At 53.9% G+C, this 12,476-nt stretch overlaps 5 protein-coding genes across 5 annotated transcripts; 2 read left to right on the plus strand and 3 right to left on the minus strand.

Annotated features, from left to right (window-relative positions):
- Positions 1 to 1,040: 1,040 nt before the first annotated feature.
- METBIDRAFT_141618 (uncharacterized protein) lies at positions 1,041 to 2,115 on the minus strand. Its single transcript, XM_018854484.1, has one exon. The coding sequence runs from the start codon at positions 1,948 to 1,950 to the stop codon at positions 1,084 to 1,086; it is 867 nt and encodes a 288-aa protein (XP_018712429.1). The 5' UTR covers positions 1,951 to 2,115; the 3' UTR covers positions 1,041 to 1,083.
- Positions 2,116 to 3,611: 1,496 nt separating this feature from the next.
- ELC1 (elongin C) lies at positions 3,612 to 4,271 on the minus strand. Its single transcript, XM_018855739.1, has one exon. It carries the CDS (start codon positions 4,145 to 4,147, stop codon positions 3,857 to 3,859), a length of 291 nt encoding a protein of 96 aa, XP_018712430.1. The 5' UTR covers positions 4,148 to 4,271; the 3' UTR covers positions 3,612 to 3,856.
- A 269-nt stretch (positions 4,272 to 4,540) lies between these two features.
- VPS16 (tethering complex subunit) lies at positions 4,541 to 7,759 on the plus strand. Its single transcript, XM_018854488.1, has 2 exons — positions 4,541 to 4,866; positions 4,928 to 7,759. Exon 2 carries the CDS (start codon positions 4,968 to 4,970, stop codon positions 7,746 to 7,748), a length of 2,781 nt encoding a protein of 926 aa, XP_018712431.1. The 5' UTR covers positions 4,541 to 4,866; positions 4,928 to 4,967; the 3' UTR covers positions 7,749 to 7,759.
- Positions 7,685 to 9,354, minus strand: CHL4 (Chl4p). The gene has a single exon (XM_018855740.1). It carries the CDS (start codon positions 9,190 to 9,192, stop codon positions 7,771 to 7,773), a length of 1,422 nt encoding a protein of 473 aa, XP_018712432.1. The 5' UTR covers positions 9,193 to 9,354; the 3' UTR covers positions 7,685 to 7,770.
- An 865-nt stretch (positions 9,355 to 10,219) lies between these two features.
- NOP4 (mRNA-binding ribosome biosynthesis protein) lies at positions 10,220 to 12,448 on the plus strand (the record flags this gene model as incomplete). The annotated part of the gene is made up of 1 exon (XM_018853862.1): positions 10,220 to 12,448. The coding sequence occupies one exon, from the start codon at positions 10,220 to 10,222 to the stop codon at positions 12,446 to 12,448; it is 2,229 nt and encodes a 742-aa protein (XP_018712433.1).
- Between the last annotated feature and the right edge of the window lie 28 nt (positions 12,449 to 12,476).

A 12,476-nucleotide genomic window follows, 5' to 3' on the forward strand; every position in this document is an offset into this window, starting at 1 on the left:
ACTGTGGGCCTTATTAGTGGGCTTTACTAGTGGGCTTTATTAGTGGGCTTTTATTAGCGGGGTTTTATTAGTGGGCTTTATTAGCGGGCCTTTACTAGTTGGCTTTAATAGTGGACTTTATTAGTGGGCCTTTAGTAGTGGGCCTTTAGTAGTGGGCTTTTATTAGTGGGCTTTATTAGCGGGCCTTTAGTAGTGGGCTTTTAGTAGTGGGCTTAATTAGTCGGCTTTTACTGGTGGGCTTTATTAGCGGGCCTTTACTAGTTGATTTTATTAGTGGGCTTTAATAGTTGCTTTTATTAGTTGGTTTTATTAGTGGGCTTCACTAGTGGGCTTCACTAGTGGGCTTTATTAGTTGGTTTTATTAGTGGGCTTCACTAGTGGGCTTCACTAGTGGGCTTTATTAGTTGGTTTTATTAGTGGGCTTTATCAGCGGGCTCTACTAGTTGGCTTTATTAGTGGACTTTTACTAGTGGGCCCTTTTTGGAGGGCTCACATGGACAGGCTTTTCCGGACGGGCCCTGGTTGGGTGTGACATACTCTTGCTGACTGCTGGATCGCCGGTCTGGAGAAAGTCACCACAAACAAGGATGGAGGAAAAGAATGTCAGTGCTGGGGTAATTTGGGACGGCGCTGGAGAAGCGAGGCCCCGAGCGCACCTCGCGCATTCTCGGGGCCCGCGCACCCAGCAATTAATTGAAGCTGGGGCCCGGATCTGCAGAGCCTCCAACGTAAGCCAGCAGGGCCAGAGACAGCGGAGACAATCGCCGGTAAATTTGGAGCCGGCCTTTGAAAACAAAAAAAACAAAAAACAAAACAAAAACAAAAACAAAAACAAAACAAAAAACAACAAAAATCATAAAACTCGCAGAGATATGGCAGCTACGGGCGCCTGCTACTGCACCTGCGGCAGCGTTGCAAAAGATATACGGAGGGAAAGCGAACGGTGTGATGGCCAGGCAAACTTCGTCTTTTATCCTGTAATACTAGGCCCCCGGTAGTGGGAAGCATGCATTGTCCTTTTCACGTGGGGAAACGCATCTTCCCTCCTGGCCCTTCTCGCTTTCTCGGGGCTCAACTGACATGTTATCCTGAGTTTGAACTGTTTGGGTTTCCAATGACTTTTGAGGCAAAAGCCGATGGGTGATTGAGCCGTGCTGTTTGATCTGCATGGGCAATCAAACCGTGATCGGCGTCTACTATACGTGGGTGAAACAACAATACAGAGTCTTCTAGACCATCGCGTCGCTCCATCCAGTCCATTGTACATAAGCAGTGTTCTCGGCTTGAAAGAACAAGTGGAAAGGGGTAAGCAGCGCTTGGAATGGCCGTCTTCGCGGTGTTCACCTGGTAGTAGCCTGGGGAAGCCATGGATCCCAATGGAGTCTGGTTGACTTGGCCGTACGCAGAGTAGTCAAATGATGGGTAGCCAAACTGAGCAGGAAGGGTGCCGGCAGCGGCTTGTTGTGGGACTGCTGCTGAGTCTGCTGGAACTGGCTGTAGTAGTCGAATCCTTGACTGGAGTTGGCGTTTCTTTGCTGCTCGTACTGTTGCTGGTAAGCCTGTTGTTGCGATTGCTGCGTCTCCTGCTGCGTCTGCTGTTGCGATTGTTGTTCTTGGGCCGTGTCTTGTTGCAATTGCTAGCCCCAGGAGACAAAAAGGTGCGTAACTTGGATAAGTGGTTTCCAAAAGGCAAGAAACCCAAAAGGCAAGAAATCCCAGGAGACAAAGAGGTGCATAATTTGGATGTGTCCCAGACAGAGATTTCCAAAAGGCATGAAATCCAAAAGGCAAGAAATCCAAAAGGCAAAAGGCAAGAAATCCCAAAAGGTAAGAAATCCCAGGACACAAAGAGCCAAAAGGCAAGAAATCCCAAAACAGAGAGGTGCCAGATGGCAGAGAATTCACACAGCACAGATAGGTGTCATAAGACAGAAAAACCCAGAGAGACATCTCAGTCCCATGGGCCTGAGAGCTCTCAAGAAAAATCCAACAATTTAACTGGCCTGAACTCCGAACACAAAGTTCTTCAAAAAACGTCTGAATCTGGGCTCGCCAGATTGCCCTGCATCTTTAAACATGTTCCTTTATCAAAGCCAAAACTTACATACGGCTCCATGGATGAATCCTTCAATGAAATGTGAACCACTTCCTTGAAGAGGAAATGAGTATTCAAACGAGTCAAAAAGTCATTTTGACACCAGAGGGCCTTGAGTTGGAGTGGTTTGTCGACAAGATTAGAAACACAGGCAGTTCAATTTCTATGTGATGTTGACGCAAGACTTTATCCATCGAAAATGATGCAAACTGTGAAGAAGATACCGTTCATGGCAGGGCAGTCGCTCTTTCTTATGTTGGGAGACGATATTCCTGGTATGACCATGTCTTTTTTGTCGCCACCAAGAGCCTGAATCCCCGGGATCTCTGAACGACACCCAAGCTTCTCGAGATTATTGTTGAGCTTTCGAAGTGGAACAAAATGCATATACCAATAATCACGGACGCCGCCATTTTATAGAGCACAAAGACTACATTGAGGCAACTCACATTCTTTGCAGGTGCCGCTCAACTGTATGATGCTGTCGGTGGCATGCGTGTGCTGCTTGTTCAAACAGGCTCGCACCACTTTCAAGAGTTGGATGCCAAACATATAGCTGACTAGTATAGAATGAAAGTGCAATGTGTGAAGCTTATCGAGGCTTTACTGCAAAGAGCCAGACCGCATCTGCCAGCGCACCACTTACACTTGCCTCGGGAATGAAAAGCGGAGGTTTGTACCGAAAATGATTATTCGGAAGTAATACATTGAGTGCATTGGAAAAACACGCTTTTCGCCACAGAGGACGAGACATCCCATGAAAGTATAACAATAGGAAGTTGCAAATCAATTGACAGCACCAGGCTACTTCAGTTATAGACAAAGTGCGTGTCACAGTTTCTCTGCCGTCTTTTAGTTGACGCTTTCGTGAGGCCTGATACCCCGTGGTGAAGTTTAATCTTTAGCACCACATTCCAGAGGGTTGAAAACACGGACGAGTCAAGCCCACGATTGATACAAGTCTATATGCGCGGAAGTAATAGAGGTCAAAGCCAAGAACCCATGGTCTACAATCAACATCCGAAGTTTGGAGGCAAATCTTCGACTTCGGGCTGAGCATGCTTCATATCGTAATCACTTGCCCGAACATATAACTGATTTTGCAGCTGACAAGTACAGTCAGACTGATGGCCCTTGAAGCGCCACAATTGGATATACCCAATAACCTTCAATTCACAACCTTACATATTACAGGACAGGCCGGAGAATGGAGATAAGGAGTGCGGCACATTTCAAACGCAAGGGACATACAAGGAGACAGAAACAATGAAGGCGCATCAGAAGCCAGCCCGCATACCTGTCTTTGATTTCAGATTTAAATAAGGCATGCGTAGGAGGGAATACGTGCATTCAAGCTTGTTTATATGATGTCAGACCAGGCGTATGGCACTGGGCGGGTCTCGATCCACGAAAAACACCGTCTATATTTTGTTTTCATGATCTTTGGCGAGCCAAGACCATGCCTTTGGCGAGAAGAAAGGTTCGCCGACAGATGCACCGGTGCCCATGCATGGGAAACAGCTTGATGACAGTTAGATGAAAGCAGTTGATGACAGTTAGATGACAGTTAGATGACAGTTTGATGACAGTTAGATGACAGTTAGATGACAGTTTGATGACAGTTTGATGACAGTTTGATGAAAGCAGTTGATGTACAGAAACAGCTCGAGCCTACAAACCGGTACATTCCAGGAAAGCGAAAGAACCGGCCCACAGAGACAGAGCACATCCGCACCCATAGCTTCCCCAGCCACAGGCCATCTAGATGTCCAAGAAATCAGCCTTCACCAAGAGCTCCAAGGCAAGCGCCGTGGGGATTTTGAATTCGGGCACGGCCTCCGAATCCGCCTGTTCTCTGTATTTGTGGTGGTAGTGGAGATAGTCCACCACCACGTCGAGGCTCTCGGCGTCCATGTCCAAGTTGATCACCCCGGTCCGTCCCTCCTCGAATTCGTGCGAGCTTTTGAGCACTGGCGAGATCAGCGCCACTTCTTTGAGAACCACGAAGCGGAAGCCCTCGCTGGACACGAGCGTGACGTACGTGCTGTCCATGATGGCGACTTTGGGCCACGACGTTAACCTGCTAGAGAGTTGTGGAGGTACTGAAATCCGAAGAAAAGCACCTTTTTCGTGAAGAGTTCTGGATTTGCTGTTTTGTTGAAGCAACAGCGAATCACCTTTGGGCAGATCACAGTGAGTTTCCGGTGATGGAGGGGAGACTTACCGTGTCCCGCAGTCTATTTTCAGGAGTAGAGAGAAGCCAGCGATTGTGCTTGGTGACGGAAAGAGCAGCTTGGCTTTTGGGAGTCAGGGGCCTTCAATTGCAGGGCAGTTCCAGTGATTAGCCTCTATTGAAGTAATGAGGCTCCAGCAATTTGCTCTGTTTCAGCAATTCAGATCCAGCGATTTGGTCTATTTCAGCAATTCAGATCCAGTGCCTCTATTTCAGCAATCTAGTTCCAGCGACGCTCAATTTCAGCAATTCAGATCCAGCGACTTGCTCTATTTCAGAAATACAATCCCAGCAACTTGCTCTATCAACGCAGTTCCAATTTTTCCAGCAACTCAGTTCCAGCGCTTTGTTGCAGTGCTCTCCAATACGGCACAAGAGTCCCAGCAGGCCAAAAGCCAGACGAGCCAGACAAGCCGGGCGCCGCTCGCGGCGGCCTGCACACAGCCGGCACGTGACGCGCGGGACTTAGCCGCGTGCCGACCGAACCATCCGTGTACCAGCGCTAACCCCATGGACCCCAGGCACACCGCCGTTGTTTGTAAGTAGACCCCCCTTTTTTCTCCGGCCAGCGACCCGGAACCATACTTACATTTCTATAGCCGCGCGCGGAATTGCATTCCCGCGCCCGCCGCCCCGCCAATGGCCAACCCCAGCTTGTCGTGGCAGAAGCTCCAGGATGTCTACTACAGCCTCCGCCCCTGCTTCGACCCGCCCACGTGGGACCTCGAGGACCTCCCCCTGAACTACCGCGTCAGGGTGCTGGCCAGCGCGTCGCTCGTGGCCGTGGCGCTGCGCTTTGTGGCGCACCCCAGCGTGGTGGCCATCTACAGCGCCAGCGGCTCTAAGCTATGGACGCTCGTGCACAACCCGGCCGGCGCGCAGGACCACATCGTGGACTTTGTGTTTGCGGCCGAGCGGCTCTGCGTGGTGCTCGCCAGCGGCACCGTGCGTGTGTACTCGGACTTGTGGGGCACGTTCGACGAGTACTCATTAGTAGACGGCGTGCAGCGCATGGCCGGCACGCCCGGCACGGGCGGCTTCAAGTACGTGGTGCCCCGCCTCGAGGACGCGCCGGCCGCGGCGCCGCGGCCCGTGGTGGCCGCGGACGTGTGGGGCGCGTACCTCATGGTGCGCTACGAGGACCGCATGACGTTCATGCACACGGCGTCGTTCCGGGCGTTCGAGGTGCCGTACCCCAGCTTGCTGCTGCAGCAGGTGCACGCGGTGGGCGTGGTGCTGGCGGCGCCGCAGGCGCTCACGTGCGTCATGAGCTACGCGCACACCGTGTACACGATCCGGGTGGACTTTGCGCGGGCCACGTACGAGTTTGCGGACGAGCAACTCACGGCCGGCCCGTTCCGCGCGGTGGCGGCGCTGGCCAACGGCCGCCTCGTGGCGCTCTTGAACGCGCACACGCAGCGCGTCTACGTGGCGTCCGCGGCGTTCGACGCCATGCTCCTCGAGTACGACACGTCCAACGAGTCCAGCGTGCCGTACCTGATGCAGTGGGCCGCCAGCGACGCGCTCATCCTCTCGTTGCGCGACGAGGTCAAGCTCGTGGCGCCGGGCCAGCGCCTGGTGTCGTTTTTCTACGACGCCGAGGACCAGCCGCCGCCCGCGGCCGCCGGCCCCGCGCCGTTCACCGTGCCGCTCCTCGTGCCGCGGCCCGACGGCGTGACCATCATCACCAGCAGGAAGGTCGAGTTCCTCGCGCGCGTGCCCGCGGCCTCGGTCCGCGTGTTCCTGGTGGGCTCCGCGCACCCGGCGCGCGTGTTGCTCGACTGTGTGGACAAGTTGGCGCACCACGCGTCCAAGGCCGACTCCGGCGTGGCGCTCTTGCGGGCCGAGGGCCTGCTCGTGGACGCCGTGGACGGCTGCTTGGCCGCCGCGCTCGAGGAGTTCTCGCCCCGCCGCCAGAAGGCGCTCTTGAAGGCCGCCTCGTTCGGCAAGCTCTACGTGGACGGCGGCTACGACGCGGACAGCTACGTGCGCGTGGTGAACACCTTGAAGGTGCTCAACCAGCTCCGCACGCCCGAGGTCGCGCTCTTCCTCTCCCACGCGCAGCTCGTGGCCCTCGGCTGGCCCGCCGTCGTGGACATGCTCTTGGCCCGCTCGCTCCACTGGCTCGCGCTCCGCGTGGTCGGGCTCTTGGGCTTGCACGCATGCACGCCGCCCATCTACGTCCACTGGTGCTGCTGCAAGATCCGCACCGAGCGCGCCATGCCCGACCTCGAGCTCTTCCGCGTCGTCGCCAAGAAGTTGCTCGCGGCACGCGGCTCCGCTACTAACGGCGTCGCGCCCCGCAACCTCATCCCCATCGCCGCCATCTTTGACGTGGCGCTCCAGGAGGGTCGCCCCGATCTATGCAAGCTCCTCGCCTGCCTCGAGCCGGCGCCGACGCGCAAGGTCGCCATGCTCCTTGAGATCGACGAGCTCGACTTGGCCTTGCGCAAGTGCTTCCAGACATGCAACTACGACTTGTGTGTCTTGATCTTGCGCCATCTCAAAGACACGCTCTCTGCCGCCGCGTTCCAGCGCGTGTTGAGCCAGACAGAAGTGCCCGACGCTCTCCGCGAGGGGCCTGTCCGGGAGCTCCTCAAGGACGACCGCATCAAGCACTTCTTCCAGGACAAGTTGCACGTCAGCGGCAACCTCATTGGCAACTTGTGGAAGGAGTCCACCGCCAAGCACGACCCCGCGCTCCTCAAGGAATTCTACACCAATGCTGGACGATCCACCGAGCTCAATGTGCTCCGCTTGGAAGAGTACGGGGCCTGCATGCCCGAGCCTGAGCGCCCGTCGGAGTACTCGGAGGTGTATCAATCCCAAAAGCGCGAGCTATCCCGTTTGGCCGATAACAGAAAACTAAGGCCCGTCGTGCAGGCAGAACTCAGCACGCTAGAGCTTCGCTACAGACTCTCCAATACTTTCCAACAGTCTTTCTTCGGGGAACCCTCGGTCGTCGCCATCATCTCTCGGCTCATCAAGATGTACCAACTCAAGCCAGCCGCCAAGGTCGTCAAAGATTTCAAGATACCGCAAACAAAGTTCTGGAACCTAGTGTTGGACTTGTACTGTCACTCGGGGGAGTTCGATCGACTCAACAGGTTCATTGTCGAAGCCAACTCAAACGCTGCAGTGTACAAGTCGCCCATTGGGTTCGAGACAATAGTCGAGACTTGTTTGGTGTTCGACTGCCCTAGGCATTATGTCTCGACATACATCAAGTATTGCTCTGAAATCAACTATTCCGAGAGGGTGAAGCTCTACATGAGAAACGGAGACATGATCCTGGCAGCAGAGGAAGCTTTCAACAACAAAGATGCTGAACTCCTACTCGTGATACAGAAAGGTTTGCAAGCTGAAGATGCTAATGTCTTGGATGCTATAAAGTCGTACTTGAACCGGTTGGGGGTATGAATGGTCCATCCACACGCGCAAGCTATGGGTCTCTGGCGCAGAAGACGCCGTTTCGTACAATCCCACAGCTCTCGCCTTCCTCACCCGTGAGCCATCCTGGCAATGTCTCTAGATCTATGAAAGACGCCCTCAGATCGGTGTTTCTTACTGAAAGCTCGTGCATGCCAGCAAATACGTCTATGCCGACAAACTTGATCTTCACATGAGAAGTCGCCGTGTCTGATTTAGAGGGCCCCGAGTCCTCTAGGGGTTCCTGAATCTCGAATTCGGCAATGCTAATTGGAGCGAGTGATGCATAGGGGGTTTTCGTGCGAGGAGTCTCCGCATCATCTTGTTCCGCAACTACTTTCCTTTTCTTTGAGGCTCTCGGGTTGTCGAATAGTTGCTGGGAGACGATCTCTCCGGAAAGCGTGCCCTTGAATCGAACATTGGCTAGTTTCTGGAGCTTTTGCTCGTCTGTTGTGAAGGTTTCTGCTCGTGATGTAATGCTTTTAACGGCCAGATGGTGCTCATGCCGTGCTAGAGGGGATATGTCCGCCGCTCCATCGGCGTAAGGGGCCCAGGGCCCCAAACTATGTGCAAATCTGGAGCTGCCCTTCAAGATCTGCATTGAATGCAAGGACCGAATCGGCTTCTGGTGCAGAGATGTTTCCAAATGCAAGGCCTGTGATGGTCCCCGAGCAAGGCTCGATTCGACCACCTGCAAAACGGTCTGAGAGACTAGGTCGTCTCCAGGTGAGTGTATTAGGTGGGGGGAATTCATAGGAACGGCCAAGAAATATGGTCTATGCGAAGAAATGTGTGGCTGCGTGACTTGCAGTTTTTTGCCCTGCGGTTTGCCCGAGTTTGGCGCAAGGTCGAAGACCTGGATTCGGATGAGGACGAGTGGGAACGTGGGGTGCCTGCACACGTAGATGTACGACATGAAGAGGTTACTCAACTGAGCCGCAAGCCGGTCCAAGAACAGTGCTGGGTCGAGCAGCATGGGCACCTCTTTGTCCCAGGCATCTTTCACCGTCGACAGCACCCAGAAATACGCGTTGGGGTTGTCTACAATCAACTGGCAATCGACCTGCGCAAGCTGGAGGAGGTTGAGCCCCAGGGGCCAGAAATCGAGAAGAATGGTGTCGATGATTTTCGCCTTCGTCCATTTCTTAGCTTTCATTTGTTTGGCCGTGTCACGCACATGTCGGGCGAAGTCTGCCTGTGACATGACGATGTCTGCCTGTGACATGACGATGTGTTCCGGCCGCACGGGCTGGGTGTTTTTTAGTGTGGGCCAAAGCAGCACCAAGGCCACGGTGCTGGACTTGGCAAGTCTGCCGAGCACCGCAGAGAGTACCTTCTTTGTATATACGGGCACGTATGTGTTGGGCAAGATGTTTCTGTGTTTTGCCAGAGGCCTATTTCGGCCTATCTTTCCTCCACGCGTGGGCTGTGCCATGACAGTAAGGAGGATCCGCTCCCGATAAAAATGTCTGATGAAAGTCTGTATGCAAGTGCAGTGGCTAGAAGGTGTCTCAGCTTTGTTGATGTGTCTTGATCTCGGCAGTGTTTAATGGTATCGTGGAAGTGATGTTTTGGTCTTGTGATGCGCATCTTCGGCTATTTATTGTTTTGGAGAGGTGTGCATACAAGCGAGACAACTACGGGGTGATACTTATGGAGATAAACAATTGTTGCTTGGACAAGAGCGTGTGATTTTGTGTGAATTTTTTTGCACCTGATGGTTTTGTTGCTTGGGCCGGTATTTGGAAAAGAATGCAATATCTGGTGTGATTAACTGAGCTGCACGCACATTTGAGTGGGGCAGGCTGTGAGCTATGCTTTACGACCCGACGATTTGGACCGCGGAATTTCGTCTCATTGTTTCCGGGCCAACGAGACATGGGACATGTGTTACATTCTGTGCATAACGAATAATATACTCGTTAGCACAGTGGCAATCACGGAAGAGTCGGGTCGTGCTCATTAATGTGATCTGGGTCCAATCGGAACGGCTCTCCAAGACTGTCATGTTTCATTAGAACAGAGCACGCAAAGATCGCACGTTTTTCCTAACGAGAAAAATACGTGGACATTTTGCACAGTGTTGCTGGCCACCCAGAAATATTCAGATTATTCATCAAATTGGCCATCCGCGTCTCCGATTGAGAATCGGCCCGTTGGTACAATCGAACCTGCACCTGGGAAATCATTAAAAGAAAGAAGTCTCACCGAGTCCCGACCTCGAGGGATTACCATGCTTTATTCTTTTTCAATAATTGTCCTAGGTGTCTTGTACGGATGGACAGAACAGCAAAAGCGTTGTGGCCCTGGCTCGCTGCGCCTGCACACACGCATCAAGATGCCGGCACTGCATGCTCCACGAAATTTCGCAGTCTGGCTCATCTCAGGCACTCGGGCCTCCATCTTGGTACCAGAAAAAGGACCTATTTCAGACATTCCACCGCACGAAGCCACATACAGAAATGTCCGAGGCGCAGGAAAACACGAATACTGCCACGGGCCCAGCAGCGGCCGTGCCTGCCGAAAATACTCAGCTCGCCTCTCCGGCTACTGAAAACTCTACCTCCATCAAAGACGAGACTTTAGATAGAAGAACGTTGTTTGTGCGCAGTGTTCCCGAGAGTGCCACGAGCGACGAGCTTTCGGAGTACTTCTCGCAGTTTGTGCCTGTCAAGCATGCTGTGATCGTGAATGACGACCAGCAGAAGTCACGTGGTTTCGGGTTTGTTTCGTTCACTGAAGACGAGGACACGCTCACGGCGTTGGTGGAGGCCAAAAAACACAAGTTCCAGGGCCGTTTTCTCCGAGTGGACATTGCCAAGAGGCGAGAGCGCAAGGCGGCCAAGAACGCCAAGAACGACGGCGCCGAGCCCGAGAGCACCAAGCCTAAAATCGCCCGAGAGCCCGTGGAAAAAAGAAAGGCACGTTTGATTGTCAGAAACTTGCCATGGACATGCAAGAGTCCCGAAACCTTGAAGAAGCTTTTCCTGAGGTTCGGGGCCGTGCACGACGCGTACATCCCCACGAAAAAGGGTGGTTTGATGCGCGGCTTTGCGTTCGTGATCATGAAGAAAAACGTGGCTGCGGAGCGCGCCGTCAAGGAGAGCGTGGGCTTGAAAATCGACGGCCGTGAGGTGGCGGTCGACTTGGCCGTGGAGAAGTCCCAGTGGGAGAAGGTGCAGGAGACGGAGCCCAAGACCACTGCCCGAGAGAGGAAGTCCAAGGACAGCGAGCTGAAGGCACCTAAAACCGAGAAAGACGATGACGAGGACGATGACGAGGACCTGGACGAGGACGGCGAGGCAGACGAGGATTTCGACAAGCTCAATGAGATCAACTCCGACGCCGAGGTTCCGGAGTCGGGCGAGGATCTGGACGAGGAAATGGACTCCGACGAGGAGGAAGAAGAAGACAGGCCCAAGCAGAACAAGCAGGAGGCGTTTTCTGTGTTTGTGCGCAACATTCCCTACGACGCGGACGCCGACTCGCTCAAGGAGCATTTTGCGCAGTTTGGGCCCGTGAAGTATGCGCTCCCAGTCATGGACAGGGCCACAGGCTTGGCCAAGGGATCTGCGTTTGTCGCTTTCAAGAATGCCGAGGCCTACGAGTTGTGCTTGGCCGATGCGCCCGCGGTCTCGGCCACCTCCATGTTGATTTCCGACGACGTCGCGCCAGAGTACGTGTACCAGGGCCGAATTTTGTCGATTGCGTCGACGGTGGACCGCAGCTCGGCGTCGCGTCTTGCAGAGAGAAACTCGGAGAAGCGGAGCCAGGCGCTAGGCAAGGATACCGGCGACAAGGACAAGAGAAACTTGTACTTGTTGAACGAGGGCCGCATCACCGAGAACTCCAAGCTCGCGGAGCGCATTTCCAAGGCCGACATGGAGATACGAGAGAAGTCGTACAAGATGCGCGTGCAGCAGTTGAACAAGAACCCATCCTTGCATCTTTCGTTGACCAGATTGGCGGTCAGAAACCTTCCGCGTGCCATGACCAGCAAGGCCTTGAAGGCCTTGGGCCGGAAGGCCGTGGTGGAGTTCGCCACCGAGGTCAAAAACAACCAGAGACAGCCGCTTTCCAAGGAGGAAGTCAACCGTTCGATCAAGTACAAGCAGGACATGGACGGCGACAAGCCGGCCGAGGACGAGAAGGAAAAGAAGAACAATAAGAAGCTTGGTGTGGTCAGGCAGTCCAAGATCATCATGGAGGTCAAGGGCAGCGGCGAGGCTGGCCGGTCCAGAGGCTATGGTTTCATTGAATTCCGCGACCACAAGACCGCGTTGATGGGGCTCCGGTGGTTGAACGCCCACGAGGTAACCGTTGCTGAGATCACCGAGAGCATGTCTGAAGAAGAGAAGAAGGTTGCCGACTTGGAGGGCATCAACAAGCGGAAGCTTATTGTGGAGTTTGCCGTTGAAAACGCCAAGGTCGTCAAGCGCAGAAAGGAGCTTGTAATGGTGTCTCGTCACAACAAGAGAAAGAGAGATGACGACGGTGACAGGACCGACAAGGGCGACAAGGCCTCCAAGAAGCCGAAAAAGGGCAAGGGCCCCTCGAGAAAGGGTAACATGAACAAGGGCCCCAAGCCCGCACCGAGCGAGGAACCCACCAAGCCAAGTGGCGAGTCCATCGCGGAGAACGTGAAGCATATCATCGCTCGTAAGAGAAAGGGCAAGAAGGGCAAGAACTAGATTTGCCTGTTTCAACACGGCCTCTGCA

Source organism: Metschnikowia bicuspidata, assembly GCF_001664035.1.
Source record: "Metschnikowia bicuspidata var. bicuspidata NRRL YB-4993 chromosome Unknown METBIscaffold_2, whole genome shotgun sequence".
Lineage (NCBI taxonomy): Eukaryota > Fungi > Ascomycota > Pichiomycetes > Serinales > Metschnikowiaceae > Metschnikowia > Metschnikowia bicuspidata.